Source organism: Zonotrichia leucophrys, chromosome 4 (genome assembly GCF_028769735.1).
Source record: "Zonotrichia leucophrys gambelii isolate GWCS_2022_RI chromosome 4, RI_Zleu_2.0, whole genome shotgun sequence".
NCBI lineage: Eukaryota > Metazoa > Chordata > Aves > Passeriformes > Passerellidae > Zonotrichia > Zonotrichia leucophrys.
Window position 1 is genome coordinate 49,973,927 of NC_088173.1, and position 13,154 is coordinate 49,987,080.

At 40.3% G+C, this 13,154-nt stretch overlaps 1 protein-coding gene across 1 annotated transcript in view; it reads right to left on the reverse strand.

The window, feature by feature from the left end:
* AFG2A (AFG2 AAA ATPase homolog A) overlaps positions 1 to 13,154 on the reverse strand; it is a 162,760-nt gene that overhangs the window by 109,044 nt on the left and 40,562 nt on the right. The window contains 1 exon segment of the mRNA XM_064711589.1: positions 5,645 to 5,771. Coding sequence (XP_064567659.1) covers positions 5,645 to 5,771 — 127 coding nt within the window.

Sequence of the window (13,154 nt, forward strand, 5' to 3'; positions counted from 1 at the left end):
GGTGAAAAAAAAATGTGAAAACTTCTCAATAATTTCACTTCACTCTTTTGCTCTTTTTTTTTTAAGTAAAGGTAATAAGCTTCTAATCACCCTAAAGTGTAAAGATCTGATATTAATAAAGGGAAAGTTGAACCTCTAAAACACTTCCCAGAGCACCTCTTTGTCCCAGTCAGAGTTGCAAGTTTATGAAAATTAAGAGGAAAAACTCAAACACATACCAGAGAAAACCAATTGATGGAAAATGTGATGGTGCCAAAATTGTGAACGTATTTTAGAATATCTGATCCTCTTTTCAGTGTCACGTAGTTTGATATTATTTTTCCCTAAAGCTTCATTTTCTGAAAATTTATTATATGCTCCAGAACAATCTTGTCTTCAAAAGAAATCCCACATCTTCTGTTATTTCAAAGAGTCATACTTGCACCTGGACAAGATGATGTAAATGCTCTAGGTACTGGCTGACTGAAAAGGAGACCCACAAAATCTCACTCACTGTTTTTAATCCCAGGGTTTTACAAGAATATGAGGAGTGTCCTTTGACAAGCAGGGAGTCATTTCAGTATTTAAAGTAAAAAAAAATAATAATTAAAAGGTTCAGCAGTGTGGAGAGATGTGGTGATTGCATTCCCATACTTCAGTTCCTATTCTGAAATACTGCATCACAAGAGGTGGGAAAGTTAAATGTTCCTGCACCATTTCCTTCTAAAAAGCACCCAATCTTTGGTCCCCTGTCCTCCAAATCTGGATGAAATCTGCACTGCTGAGAAATGGCAGCAAGAGACTTATCCCCCTTTCCTTACTCTGCTCATTCCCTACCCCTGCAAGACACATGATGGATTATGTGCCTTCTAACTGTACAGTCCTGTACAACACCTGGGAAAACCAAAATCCTACCAAGCCAGACTTGGAACACAGGGATAACCTTTAGTGAGATGTATCTGGGCAAAACAGAAATCGCAAACAGGCAAATATGTAAAAAACAGGAGAATGTGTGACGTGGTACTGAAGTAAGATTGTGCCACTGCATCACCTGCTTTGTAACGGCACGTACACATTTCCAGACAATAAGGAATAAATGTGCAAGATACTTCCCTATTCCTTTTAACCTGTAAAACTGCAAACTTAAATATCTGAATTTCTTCCATGAGCCTTCAGAATGAGTGAACTTTGATGTTTTTAAAGAGGAAAGATTATTCACTTTTGCTGCAGGCAAGAAATTATAATTTCTTTACTGATTCTGCCAAATGGTTCTATCATGCATTTTTTTATTATCATCAAAACAAGCCATTTTAAATTAAGATTGTCCCATAACTACATAGTAATCAACATTTTGAGGGGCAGATCAATTTGATAAATGCCTGCTTGATTTCTCTGCCCAGAAGACTCCTCCAAATCCAACTGAAGCATGAGGGAAGGGAGTTTCGCTCCCTTTCCTCACGCTTGGCAGTTTCTAGGAAGAATATCCGCTGCAGTTCTGTTTTACTTTGTTAATGCACCCAGAACAGAAAACTCAGTGTTATTCACATGACTCTTAAATAAGCTAATTTCAAAGACACTGGTTAATAGAATGAAGTCAACAAAGCTTATATAAGGAGCAGCAAAACTTGCAGGTGATGGAAGAGGAAAAAAGTAAGGAGGAAGGCTAGGGAGCAGGAAGTTTTTAAAAAGCAAAATAAACATGCAAAAGGAGGTGGGAAAAATCCCCTGCACCAGCACAATATTCAAAATACATGTTTTTATAGCAACAAGCAGGATGGTTGGAAATGGGGAGCCAAGCACTGCCCTCCTGTGCTAACAAAGCATTTGCAAAGGTTCAGCTCTTCAGTATTCTGGTACCAGGACAGCTTCCAGTTTCAACTACACTGAAGCTCATGAATGCAGACAAAATCCAGACCATCATCAATCTGGAGACAATGGGCAATGCTGACAGCACAGCCTCCCATTAATCTTCATTTGTCCTATCACATCCTGTCATTCTTATGCAAATAGCATATTTGAGGATACTCTTTTCTGCACCCCAAGATAAGGAGAAGTGAAACTGTCAGGAGCACCAGGATGTCACCCTGTACCACGGGCCATCCCTTCACTCAGTGCCTCACCTCGTGTTTTACATCACAGCTAAAGTGTTTGACATTCAAATGGGAGCCAGCAGGAGGGAAAACCAACGTGCATATTGCTTCCTGTGCTAAAACATTCACCGAGGTCCCTGGGGATCTGGCAGTCTCCTTTTTTTCCCTATCTACCCTTGCTAATGGAGTTTGAAATGCTGTTTAAGAGGAGGGGGAAAAAAGATATCTGTATGGGTAGGTAATGATACCAATTCACCCTTTTTACACCAGAAGTAAGCCCACACTAAAAAAAGCAAAGTTCCACAGGCTCCACTGAGAAAAGGAAAAACAGGGCACACGAATCCTGATGAGTTGGTATAGGTTTTCTGCCATAGAAATCTGTCACAGCACACCTGAAAACTTGTTCACATGTATGTCTGGACAGAATATTTCACTTCAAGCTGAGCAATTTATACACAGGGTTCAAAAAATGTTATGTAGGGATGAGTGATCTCTCATTAGGACAACTGATGCATAGGAAAATACAAACAGGCTTTGAATCATAAGCAGGTCCATAAAGTTACTGCTACATATTTTAGGCATGAAAAATCACTCCTGAGTGGGTAAGTCACTAAAACCAAAAGGCAGTTTTTCCAGTTATTGCTCATCAATTCTGCTTATAGAATGAAGAAGAAAAGGAAAGATTTTACTATTATTACTGACTCAGAGTGTTTTGTTTCTGTATCACTTTCAAAGAATGTTCAGAACATCTTGTTCCAGAATATTTCCCTTCCAAGAGAAATCACTTTCTGTACCATACATGGCTGAAAACAGTACGTGCTGGGTTTGTATTCTTACAGAAAACAGAAACTATTCCAAAGTCTCCCCAGCATCACATGAATGAGATGCAAAGCAGCTGAGACACAAACACGAGACACAACTTTAGGATGCAGTATTACTTCAATACAATCATGACATCTTAGAGAAATAAGTTATTAATAGGCATCTGTGACAAGCCCAAACAAGTTTCTCATTACACATAACTTTGTATAAAGCGTGACTCAAATCTATTCACTCTCCAAAAGCAATGTACTGTAGTGTTTGCAGGGATAATGAAGTCTGCACTAGGCTCTGGGGAATACCCTTACATTTGATATCCCCACGTGCTGTTTGCAAATTACAAGAGATTAATCATCACATCATTGTCAGTTAAGCAGGAGGCACATAAATTAAAATGCTGGATGGATTGTTACCAATTTTGCAGGCATAGAAGCCTTAGAAACACACATTCCTCAAGGATTTCTTGATTTGAAAACTGAAGAATAGTCACAAAAAAGCATTGCAGACATTTTCCCAGCCTTTGGAAGTAGAGAACAGAAACTGCATTGCACTTTAATACCATATGTAAAAGTCATATCCTCAAAAATTACTATATAATCACCATACCTACCTATGCAAACAAGACATTCACTTTTTGACATGCATAACTATTTCCATATAAAATATTAATTTAACAAATTCTTACCTTCACAAAGGGGTCACCAATTACAGAGTAAACTAAAACCCCTACTGAAAGATTTCCCATTAGTGAAGTACAAATGCTTTCTGGTATCATGATCTTTCTTTCAGGAAAGGCAAAAAGTACAACTCATGGTACAGCCTGTCTGGTCTGGATAACAGAACTGTGTTGTTCATTCTTAAAAGTTCACTATTCCCATAAAATTCATATGTACAGAATACATTACATTTTTATGCAACATGTCAAAATGAAAACTTTCATTCCCAGGCTAAGAGGTCTGTATTTACATCTGGAGTGATGTAGGTACAATACACAGTAACTTAGGTTCTACCCTAAAGTCCTCTGTGTTGCAGGGTGGCACCCTTAACTCACGGTAGTTCTGTTCCAATATTGCCAGTATTTCAAATAAAACCCAATATATGAGAAACCAGTGTTCACCACGTGCCCAGGAGAAATCCAGCAAAAGGGAGAATGACATAGAACTCAGCTTCCAGGTGGTGATGGAGACAACACAGCAGAATGTTGAACTGACACCAAAAGAAATTTCCCTGCTGTTCAACAACCAGAACGTTTTCAAATTCAGCTTAGTCTTACCCCAAAAAACAGTTACAAAAAAACCCTCCAAACCTGTCACAGCATACATCACAGCTGAGATGGCCACAACACACAGAGTGCCACTGTAGAGTATCAGAAGGCTTCAACCCACACAGAGCAACACCACAGCACTCCAGAAGGCTAGAGGCATCTGCCCTTCTTGTCCCTCAGCCCAGCCTTTCATCCCCTCCTGTTGATGCCCTGCACCTGTGTGCCCTCTGCTCCCTTTGCTGGTTGGGCAGTGCCCTGGGCTCTCCTTACCTTCAATAGCAGTCACCTGTCCTGCACAGCTGTGGCCAATTAGGGGTGAGGTTTGGCCACAGTCCCCACCCCAATTACCACAAACTGTGTGCCTACACAAATCAATTTGACAAAAGTGAAATCTTAAAAGTTTCAATCTTGCACAAGCACATTTTTCACTGATGAGTTTTATCACCTTTTACTGAAAACTCTTTGCTAGCTCTGCTTTGTCATGGCAGGCTCACAGATAAATGTACAAGTAAGCTCTGAGATAGCCTTTGTCAGGTCTTCATCAGCTGGGTGGCTTCCTTCACTTCAGAGGGGAAGAGGCTGTGTTCTGCAGCCAAAATGCAAGTTCTTCTCAAGACTTCATGTGCATACAAACCATATCTTAAACATATACATTTCACATGTATTTTATGTCTGAATGCTCCAAGAAAAACAGAAAAGATGATTCCAAAAACAGCTTACAATGGGAGATTTAAGAAACTTATAAGAAACTCTAAAAAAGATAAACTTATTTCATTAACGTGTCATCAAATTCAATAATGTTGTGAAGGCAAAAAGCTGTGGAATAAAGAATCTTACCAACAGTACCAATCATATCTTAAAGGAAATCACTTCAGACTGATCCATCTACTGCACTTAGCTGTGAGAAGACACCACAGTGGTAAACTGTTTTACAGTGCATTTTCTAGAGGGCTGCTAGGTTGGGTGTGTGCTTGGATGCTTTCTGCAGTAAGTGTTACAACCCTCAAGATTTTACGAACTTGAAATGTTCTTGTCACACCAGCAGAGCTGCTGTGGGATTTGAGGAGAAATTTCCCTGTTTACAGTTGGTAACTGAATTGCTGAGACACTTAATCCTTGAAAGGAAGTAACTAATGAAACCAACCAACTCCAGCAAACTCCTGCATAAACAAACACAACAGAAGCAAAAACCACAGCAGCAGTTTGACAGAAATGTTGCTGCACTAGTTCAATGAGCTTGGCTTAAGGAAAGCTTCTTCTAGGAAACAGATATTTAAGGCTACCATAAAACTTTTTTTTTCTGTTAAAAAATCTGTAGAGAGGGGAAAAAAGTGAGGAACATGAACCATTGCTCTGCCTTGTCTTCATTTCCAACCTTCTACTCTTCATCATTAAGTTGATCAGACAGCAGTTTGGAGAGTAAGAGATGGAACTATACCAAAATGTGGTCTTTTCAAGAGGAACAGGATATAAACAGTGCATCTATTTGTACCTTGTCTATCATGTCCGGTCTGTTTGTGGCTGCCAGGATTGTCACGTCCTTCAGCTGTTCTATCCCATCCATTTCTGTCAGCAGCTGAGCCAAGACACGGTCTGCTACATTCCCAGCACCTGAAGAGCTGATTTACAGAAAAAATAAAAAGTCAAAGCATTATCTTTGCCTTCCTCAAAACAGGAGAAAGGAAAAGATACAATATTTATTTTCGCCTTCGCCCTCTGAAATGGCATCAGTGATAAGAAGTGGGTAAAACCAAATCAGAGAATTTGAGTACCATAGGTTTTCTTGGTATTCAGCAAAGCAACTGAGATTTGGGGTTTTTTTTTACTTATTGCCCTGCTATGGAGGTTGTAAAGAACTTACCACAATCTGGATATCTGGAATAAACATTTTAAAGAAAACTGAATTCAAGCCACTTCATTACTAGTCAGACAAACCTTCTTTACTTTTAACACCATCCAAGTAAGAGCTTACACCCCCCTATGCAGTATAAAAAATGAGGCAGTTATGTGTTTTGCAGAGTTGCTCTACATTTTTATATTCTCTCCATGTGAGAATAAATTGAGTGTTGACCAACTGCCTCATAATTGCATTGTCAGTCCTTTGACTCAGTTTGTTTTCCAGATACCAGGGAAAAAACCCAACACTAAAAAACTGAAAACTTCAGTTTTAAAATCACCAATATGTGAAAAACCTAAGCAGACAAGCATAAAGTATTCCCTCTGCTGAGAAGGGGCAGGGAAACTGAAGCAGGCTAGGGACAGCAGCTGGAGATTGTACCACAAATGTGAGTTTTATCCTCCTTGACCAGAAAGTGGGAATCCTTCTCCTGGCACACACCAAAACCTCACTGTTTTCCACACAACCTTCCCCTGTGGATGGCAGGCACACACCTCCATCATCTTTCACCAATGGGACTGCTCTTCAAGGGCTATTCCCTCTTCTGCTGAACAGGGGAAAGGTTTTACTTCTCTACCCTTAAATCGGCTCTTTTCAATACAATTTTAAAGAAATTAATCTCACCAGTTCTTCTGGATCCCTATAAAGCAAGAAGCAAAAAGAAGTCTGATACTTAAAACAAGACCAGGATGGAGATAATTTTTTGATCTCAAATTTTTTGCAAGTCCTTTTCCAAAAGTTCTATTTAAGACTTATATAGATAAACAGGACCTACACACACACAGAAGTGCCATATGATCATCCTGATGTTTTAATTTTCCAAAAAATAAAAATATTAAATATACTAAAATGTAAGTGATCCAATTATTTCCAGACAGAGAGTGCACAAATACAGTTGTACAGTTATTATCCACATATATTGCTGCAGCACTGCCACCACAGTGATGTCCCAGAGCCAAAGCAACAGTAATGGTTCCATCACTGTTGTACAGCTCCAAATAAATCCCCTAACTTTCCTATCCTACAACCAGTTCTGCAATTTTCCAGAGCACAACAGTGAACTTATCACACTCAGTCTGGAAAACATCTTAAAGGAGCTATAATAAATGTTGGCTAAGAGAGTAAAATATTTAGGTTGCTAAGAAATATTAGAGAAGGGACTTGGGTTACCTGCTTGTCAGATTCTGGAGTTTCTGCAGCCACACTGGAAATTCCCCAGCCATATTTGAGTATTTCTAACATACCCATGGGTCAGAGTCCCACTGATTTAAAGAGGGCTGAGTGTGATAAAACACTTTAGGTGTTGGACATGGATAGCAAATGCTTTTGGAAAGACACACAGCTTAAAGGAAATTAAAATCAACTTTGTAACATTAGCTAGTCTCAGTAGGGATCCAGGCCTCCCATCTTCCATGAGTTTCAATTTTACTCCACTTTATACCCAATAGACTGAGCAAAAGAAAATGCTGAGCAAAAGTAAAAATAATTGTAAAACTGGGACAAAAATGTTAACGTTATTTGAGATGATCTGAAGCTAGAAGACTTTGGAGGAGATGCTAAACTTTTCTTTGTTTCCTTAAAAAAAAAGAAAGAAAAATTTAGTTTTAGAGAGAGGCGGCTAGAACGGATATTACATCTTTCCCCAATATAAACATTTCCCTTACAAGCTTCTGACTAAAAAAAAAAAAACAAAAAAAAACCAAAACCCACAACACATTAAAGAAGTGTTTATTCTAAGGAAAATCCCCACAGGAAAATGCACTTTGCAAAGACTTCCATGCAATTAAGGCATCATCTGAAAACTGCAGTTAGGCAATCACTCATGGTATAACACATCTCAGACAATAGCAGGGCTTCTAGAACATTATTAGGGGCTTTATTATTATCGCTTAAAAGTGAATCAAACAATTTTAAAGTCCATGCATGCAAAAAATATCAATACCAAAATCAGTATGAAGTGAAGAAGCGCCCGGCTCCTATGACACCACGGATTTCTGACGTCAGTGCTTTTATTTACATAGTTCACTAAGCCATCACACCATTTCAGCACAGCCTACAATAAAATAGCTTTTGGCTTAACAGGACACCCTATAAAAATCCCAGGCAGGCACAGGGAGAGATCTCTTCCCCAGCTGCTGGGAGCTGCCTCAGAGCCATGGTGAGCTCCAGTGCTGTCCAGGGGTAACAGGCAAGGATGGCATTTTCCATTTTCCCATGCTTTCCCAGCAGGTTCCCAAATGGGCACAGGCAACCTTCATTAAGGCTGCCCGGAGTTTGGACGCAAACAGCAGCCAGAGAAACAAACCATGATGAACCCTGCAGTCCCACAGAGGCACTGCCAAAACCAACCTCCAGCCAAGGGGCTGCCTTGGCCCCCCTCCCCTGCCTCCCCCTGACCTCCACGCGTTGATGTCACCCTCACAACTGCCTGGAAATGGTCCTCCAAAGGCACGTCCTGGTACAAACTCATTTCCTGTCAACACGCTGCCTGCAAATCCAGGCAGCCAGAGCTAAGCCCCTCACATAATCCATGCAGGGCCATGTGTGTGCACCAGGAGCTGTGGCCCAACCAGAAATACCTCTGAAATAAAAAGTGTGGGAGCAAAGAGGAGCCTGCCTGAGAATTGCTGGTGCTGCCCTAATCAAATACACGAGGCTATGTGTTGTTTTAATTTTTTGCCAACTGCACTTTATTTACAATCCTCAATGAAGTTTTTAAAGGTAGAGAAGGTCATTACAGCAGTTAGAGACAGAAATCCTCCTCTATGTGGTATTCCAGCTAACCTTGCAAGTGTCCCACCAGTCTCAGACACAGCATGTGCACTCAGCTTGACCACCAGAGAAGATTCCTGAAGCCTGTCAGGTAAGACTCTCCACACTGAATATGAAAGACAAACTTGTTCTTGGTATTTTACTTTGGCTGAAGGCATTCCCAATACACATTTTGGCAGAATAAACCATGTATTCTACAGCTTACCAAAGACTCACAATTAATCTGAATTCATTCTGCCTTTGTCCTGATGGATCAGGAGCACCAGCTCCAAAATCAATATAGCAGGAGAGGGCTCTCCACAGCTTTTATTTCTATCTCCTCTGGCTATATCCAATGACCATTCAAGCCAGCTGGATTCATGTATCAGTGGGCACTGAAATTTCCCCCTGGACACCTTAAACTACTCTCATACTGCTTCCAGGGGATATAAAAGCAACCACAGCCTGATCCTATCACTACACCAAGGAGTACATACAGTTCACTAGCTTATACAGATCTTCAGGCCAAGAAGATTTTGTTTCCAGACATAACCAGATGTATGAAATCACATTTAAATCTGTTACCCTTCCTGCTATAGGAATTTTTTTGACAGCAACTTCTTGTTTTGTACATTTTACTTATTTAATTTCCTTTCCCCCTCCCCACCCTTTTTCTAACACATTTTTTAATATTTGAAAACTAAAAGCAATCTGAGAATGCAGTCACTGCAGTTTCACCCCAAGATGAAATTTGGTAAGCATCACCACTGTGAACTAAAGCAAACATACATTTGCATCATCTGACCATCTAGAGCACTTCTGAAAAAATAATCCAGATGTCATTTTCACTGAAAAATATATTTAAATCTCCACCATCACTTAAATCTCGTAAAGGAGAACCAGTGAGTCTCCATCCCACCATTGACTTCAATGGCACTGAAGCCTGTCAAAATACCTTGGCTTCAGAATCAGGACCTTAATTTAATTACACTGCTAAACTGTAGATGGGGAAATGCAGGAAATCTTGACACAGTAACATTTTGAGAGCTGTTAATATCACAGCAACTGTGAGGCTGCCAAAGCAGAAGCAAGTCTGGGAGGACCCCTCTCCTGCACAGCTGACCCTACCTCAGGCAAAGCTGCAAGGTCAGAGAATGACCTCAGGAGAAGTATTCAGGATAAATTACTGCAGATGGATTAATCCCCACATAGCTGAAATCTATGTGGGGATTAATCCATCTGCAGTAATTTAATCAGTAATTTAAAATTTAACCTGGAAGTTAATCAAGTTTAAATCTGTAATCAGGTTTTGTGACAAGGGAGGCCAGCCCACCTTCTCTTCCAAAGCATCCCATCAGGCAAGATTTACACATGGATAAAACCTGCCTTTATTATTTTTCACCCTCAAACAAAAGAATCGCAATCACAACCAAAATTTATAGGTTTTAAAAATACTTGTGGACGTGGTATCATCTCAAATAACCCTTTCACTGAAACTTCTGGAAATAATTTCATATCAAAACAAATGTAAAACTCATTGACATGACAGAATGCTCGGGATCAAAAAAATGTGAACAGGTTGAAATAGACCCTGCTGGCAGGACTCTCCACCTCTCTGTGAACTACAGAGGTAAAAGGTTCCTGAAATACAGAAAAGGTTCCTGAAATCCAGAAGCATCCTGCCAGCAGACTCCCACTTGCACAGCCTGAAGGATTTTTATTGAGTCTGACATTTGTGTGGGGGCTGCTCAGGGGGAAGCTGTCAGCAAGGAGCACCTGCCAAGGCCGGCTTTTCCGTGCCGCCATCCTCATTAACTGTCACACGCTTCTACTGCTCTCCCTCCCAACCCGGCTGCAACACGCCTCTGCCAGGTTAAGGTTTTCCTCAGCACTTGAAAAATAAAAAATTCTCTACTCCAATAGCATTACCAGAAAGACAATAACTACAGGATGGTCCCTGATATCAAATTTTGTGCAAAAATTCCATCACTGGGGCATTTTGTCCGGCATGCCAGTCAGGAAAAGCAGGCTTGTCCAATATTAAAACACTGGGCCAAACTTATTTCTGTGAACGGTACAACTTCAACAATCATCATTAAGACCACTACAGATACTACAGGCTTGGATGTTGTTAAAAAGCCTAAGAACAATATATACATGCAAATCTTTAATATTATTACTTAAGGCATCACTATTCATTGACAAAAAAAAAACAACCTCAAAACATTCTGGTACACAAGCCCCTTTAGTGCTCAGACAAGAAATATTCCTCATGGGAGGGAATTTTCCTGCCTGTGTGATCAGGAAAACCCTGCAAGAAGAGGATCCTAAACCCTTCCCTCCATCAGCACCTTACAATTAGATGCTGTTGGATCCTGTACGCACCAACTCTATCAACTACTACCCACCATACTGTTTCATATCTTCCCTTTCTTGTCAAGCACAAAATTCAAGTAGTACAGAAGGGAAATACCCAGAGGAAACCTAAGTAAAGTCTGGGAAATTCAGTCTGGGTAGAATTTTTATCTTCATTGTCACCTCCATGCCAAAATGATGTTTTGCCAACTGTTGATTCACCAGTTAAATGCAGTTCACGTAATTTGGTTTGCGAGGCATTAGAAGAGCACAGAAAAATAAAAGAATTCCAAGTACTCCTTGAGTGGTCTCCAGCTTGCAAGCAAACTTTCCTAAAAAGATGATGAGCTTTGTGAAAACAGGAAACAGTGCTCAGCTGTCAGCAGGTGACTTTGAAACAAATGGCCTGCAGGCAGCTGCAGACACATCCTAATTATCCTTCACGGTTGTGTGAGCAGCCTCTTCCACTCACCTACATTTCTCATTATTGCAGCTTCCAAAAGTTCATGAAGTAGGCCCAGAAAAATGAAACACAGCAAAAAGAGAGAAAAGGAAAAGGAGGCCAGCTTGAGACAGGTTAGGAATCAACAGGCTTTCTTCCAGAGGGCTTTCCCCAAGAACATCTCCAAATGCTTGAGTGTCTAGGTGGTGATCCATCACCCATTTCCATCTGCTCGGAGCTAATTCCAGATGCACATCCATGGAAGACTGGCATTAGCCCACACCTGCAGCTTGCCCAGGCACTGCCTGCCTGACAGGAAGGATGCTAACATCATCAGTTCTCCTATTCTGCTAACACTGATGTTGCCTTAAAAAAAAAAGCAATGAAACAAAATAAAAACAACCCCAAACCAAGCACACACCTGATGCACAGTACATTTCCCACTTTATTTCATTCTGTTTTTCTCAGCATGTCTCCTATGTGCATTCCTGGAAGTTAATCAAGTTTAAATCTGTAATCAATCACATCTACCAGGCAAGAAAGCACAGTTTAGTCTGTAAGTATTTGAGACCTAGAAGTAACTAACTAGACTGAATTTCATTTCATTACAATAATATTTATGTATAATAGGTTCACTGTTCATAAATTTTAGTTACAATTATGTTCCTCCTGCCTATCATTAAAATGATGACTTCAAGAAAAGGGTTTATGGATCCAGCCATACTTTCACTGATGTTAATGAAAGTCTCTATTGACTTCAAATACCCAAATTATAATGTAGGCTGGGAAGTTACAAATTATTGGGGTTGTAAACCAAAAGGAAGAAACACAGATGCAAAATCACATGATAAATGCTTCTTGATAGCCAAAAGCACTAACAAGATCACTTTAAAATTAAAGGGATTGCAGACATTTGCTGTATGCACACATGAGCTATGAGTAATTTGTTAGAACTGCTCTTCCAAAACCAATTACAAGCTTTACTGTAAAATAAAATTGTTTCAAAACTTTCTTCTTTCACCAGTCCTTGCTAGGCCTAAAATAAAAAGCTGGCACTAGGCATGCAGCTTTTTTCCCCAGACGATATTTGTTTGGATATCAAATTCCAAAAGTTCAAAGAATTCATACAGCAGTCACCAAAGTTCTGAATGCCTCAGTTCTCCATCATGTGCAAACATGGCTCAGATGTTGCAGGGAATCTGCTGATGTCCCCCAGTTCTGGGACACCAGTGCCAACAGAGGCCAGAAACACAAAGTTATGGGTCCCTCATAACAACCATGGCAGGGGGACTCTCCATATCTTCCATACTTTGACAGTGTTCTTCTGGCTTTGCATGAGAAATATCAGGGGGACAATACTTCCTCCAGCTTCAGTACTGCTAATTCACCCTGTGCAAGGTGGATTTCTGCCAAGAACCTCTCCCTTTTGCTGCATCCCCACAGAATTCAGCCCATGGGTTTCATTACTGGATTCATTACTGAGCTCATTCCATGGCAGACACTGCCCATTGCATCAGGGAATCTGCACAGGCACTAAAATACAATGACAAGTTCAAG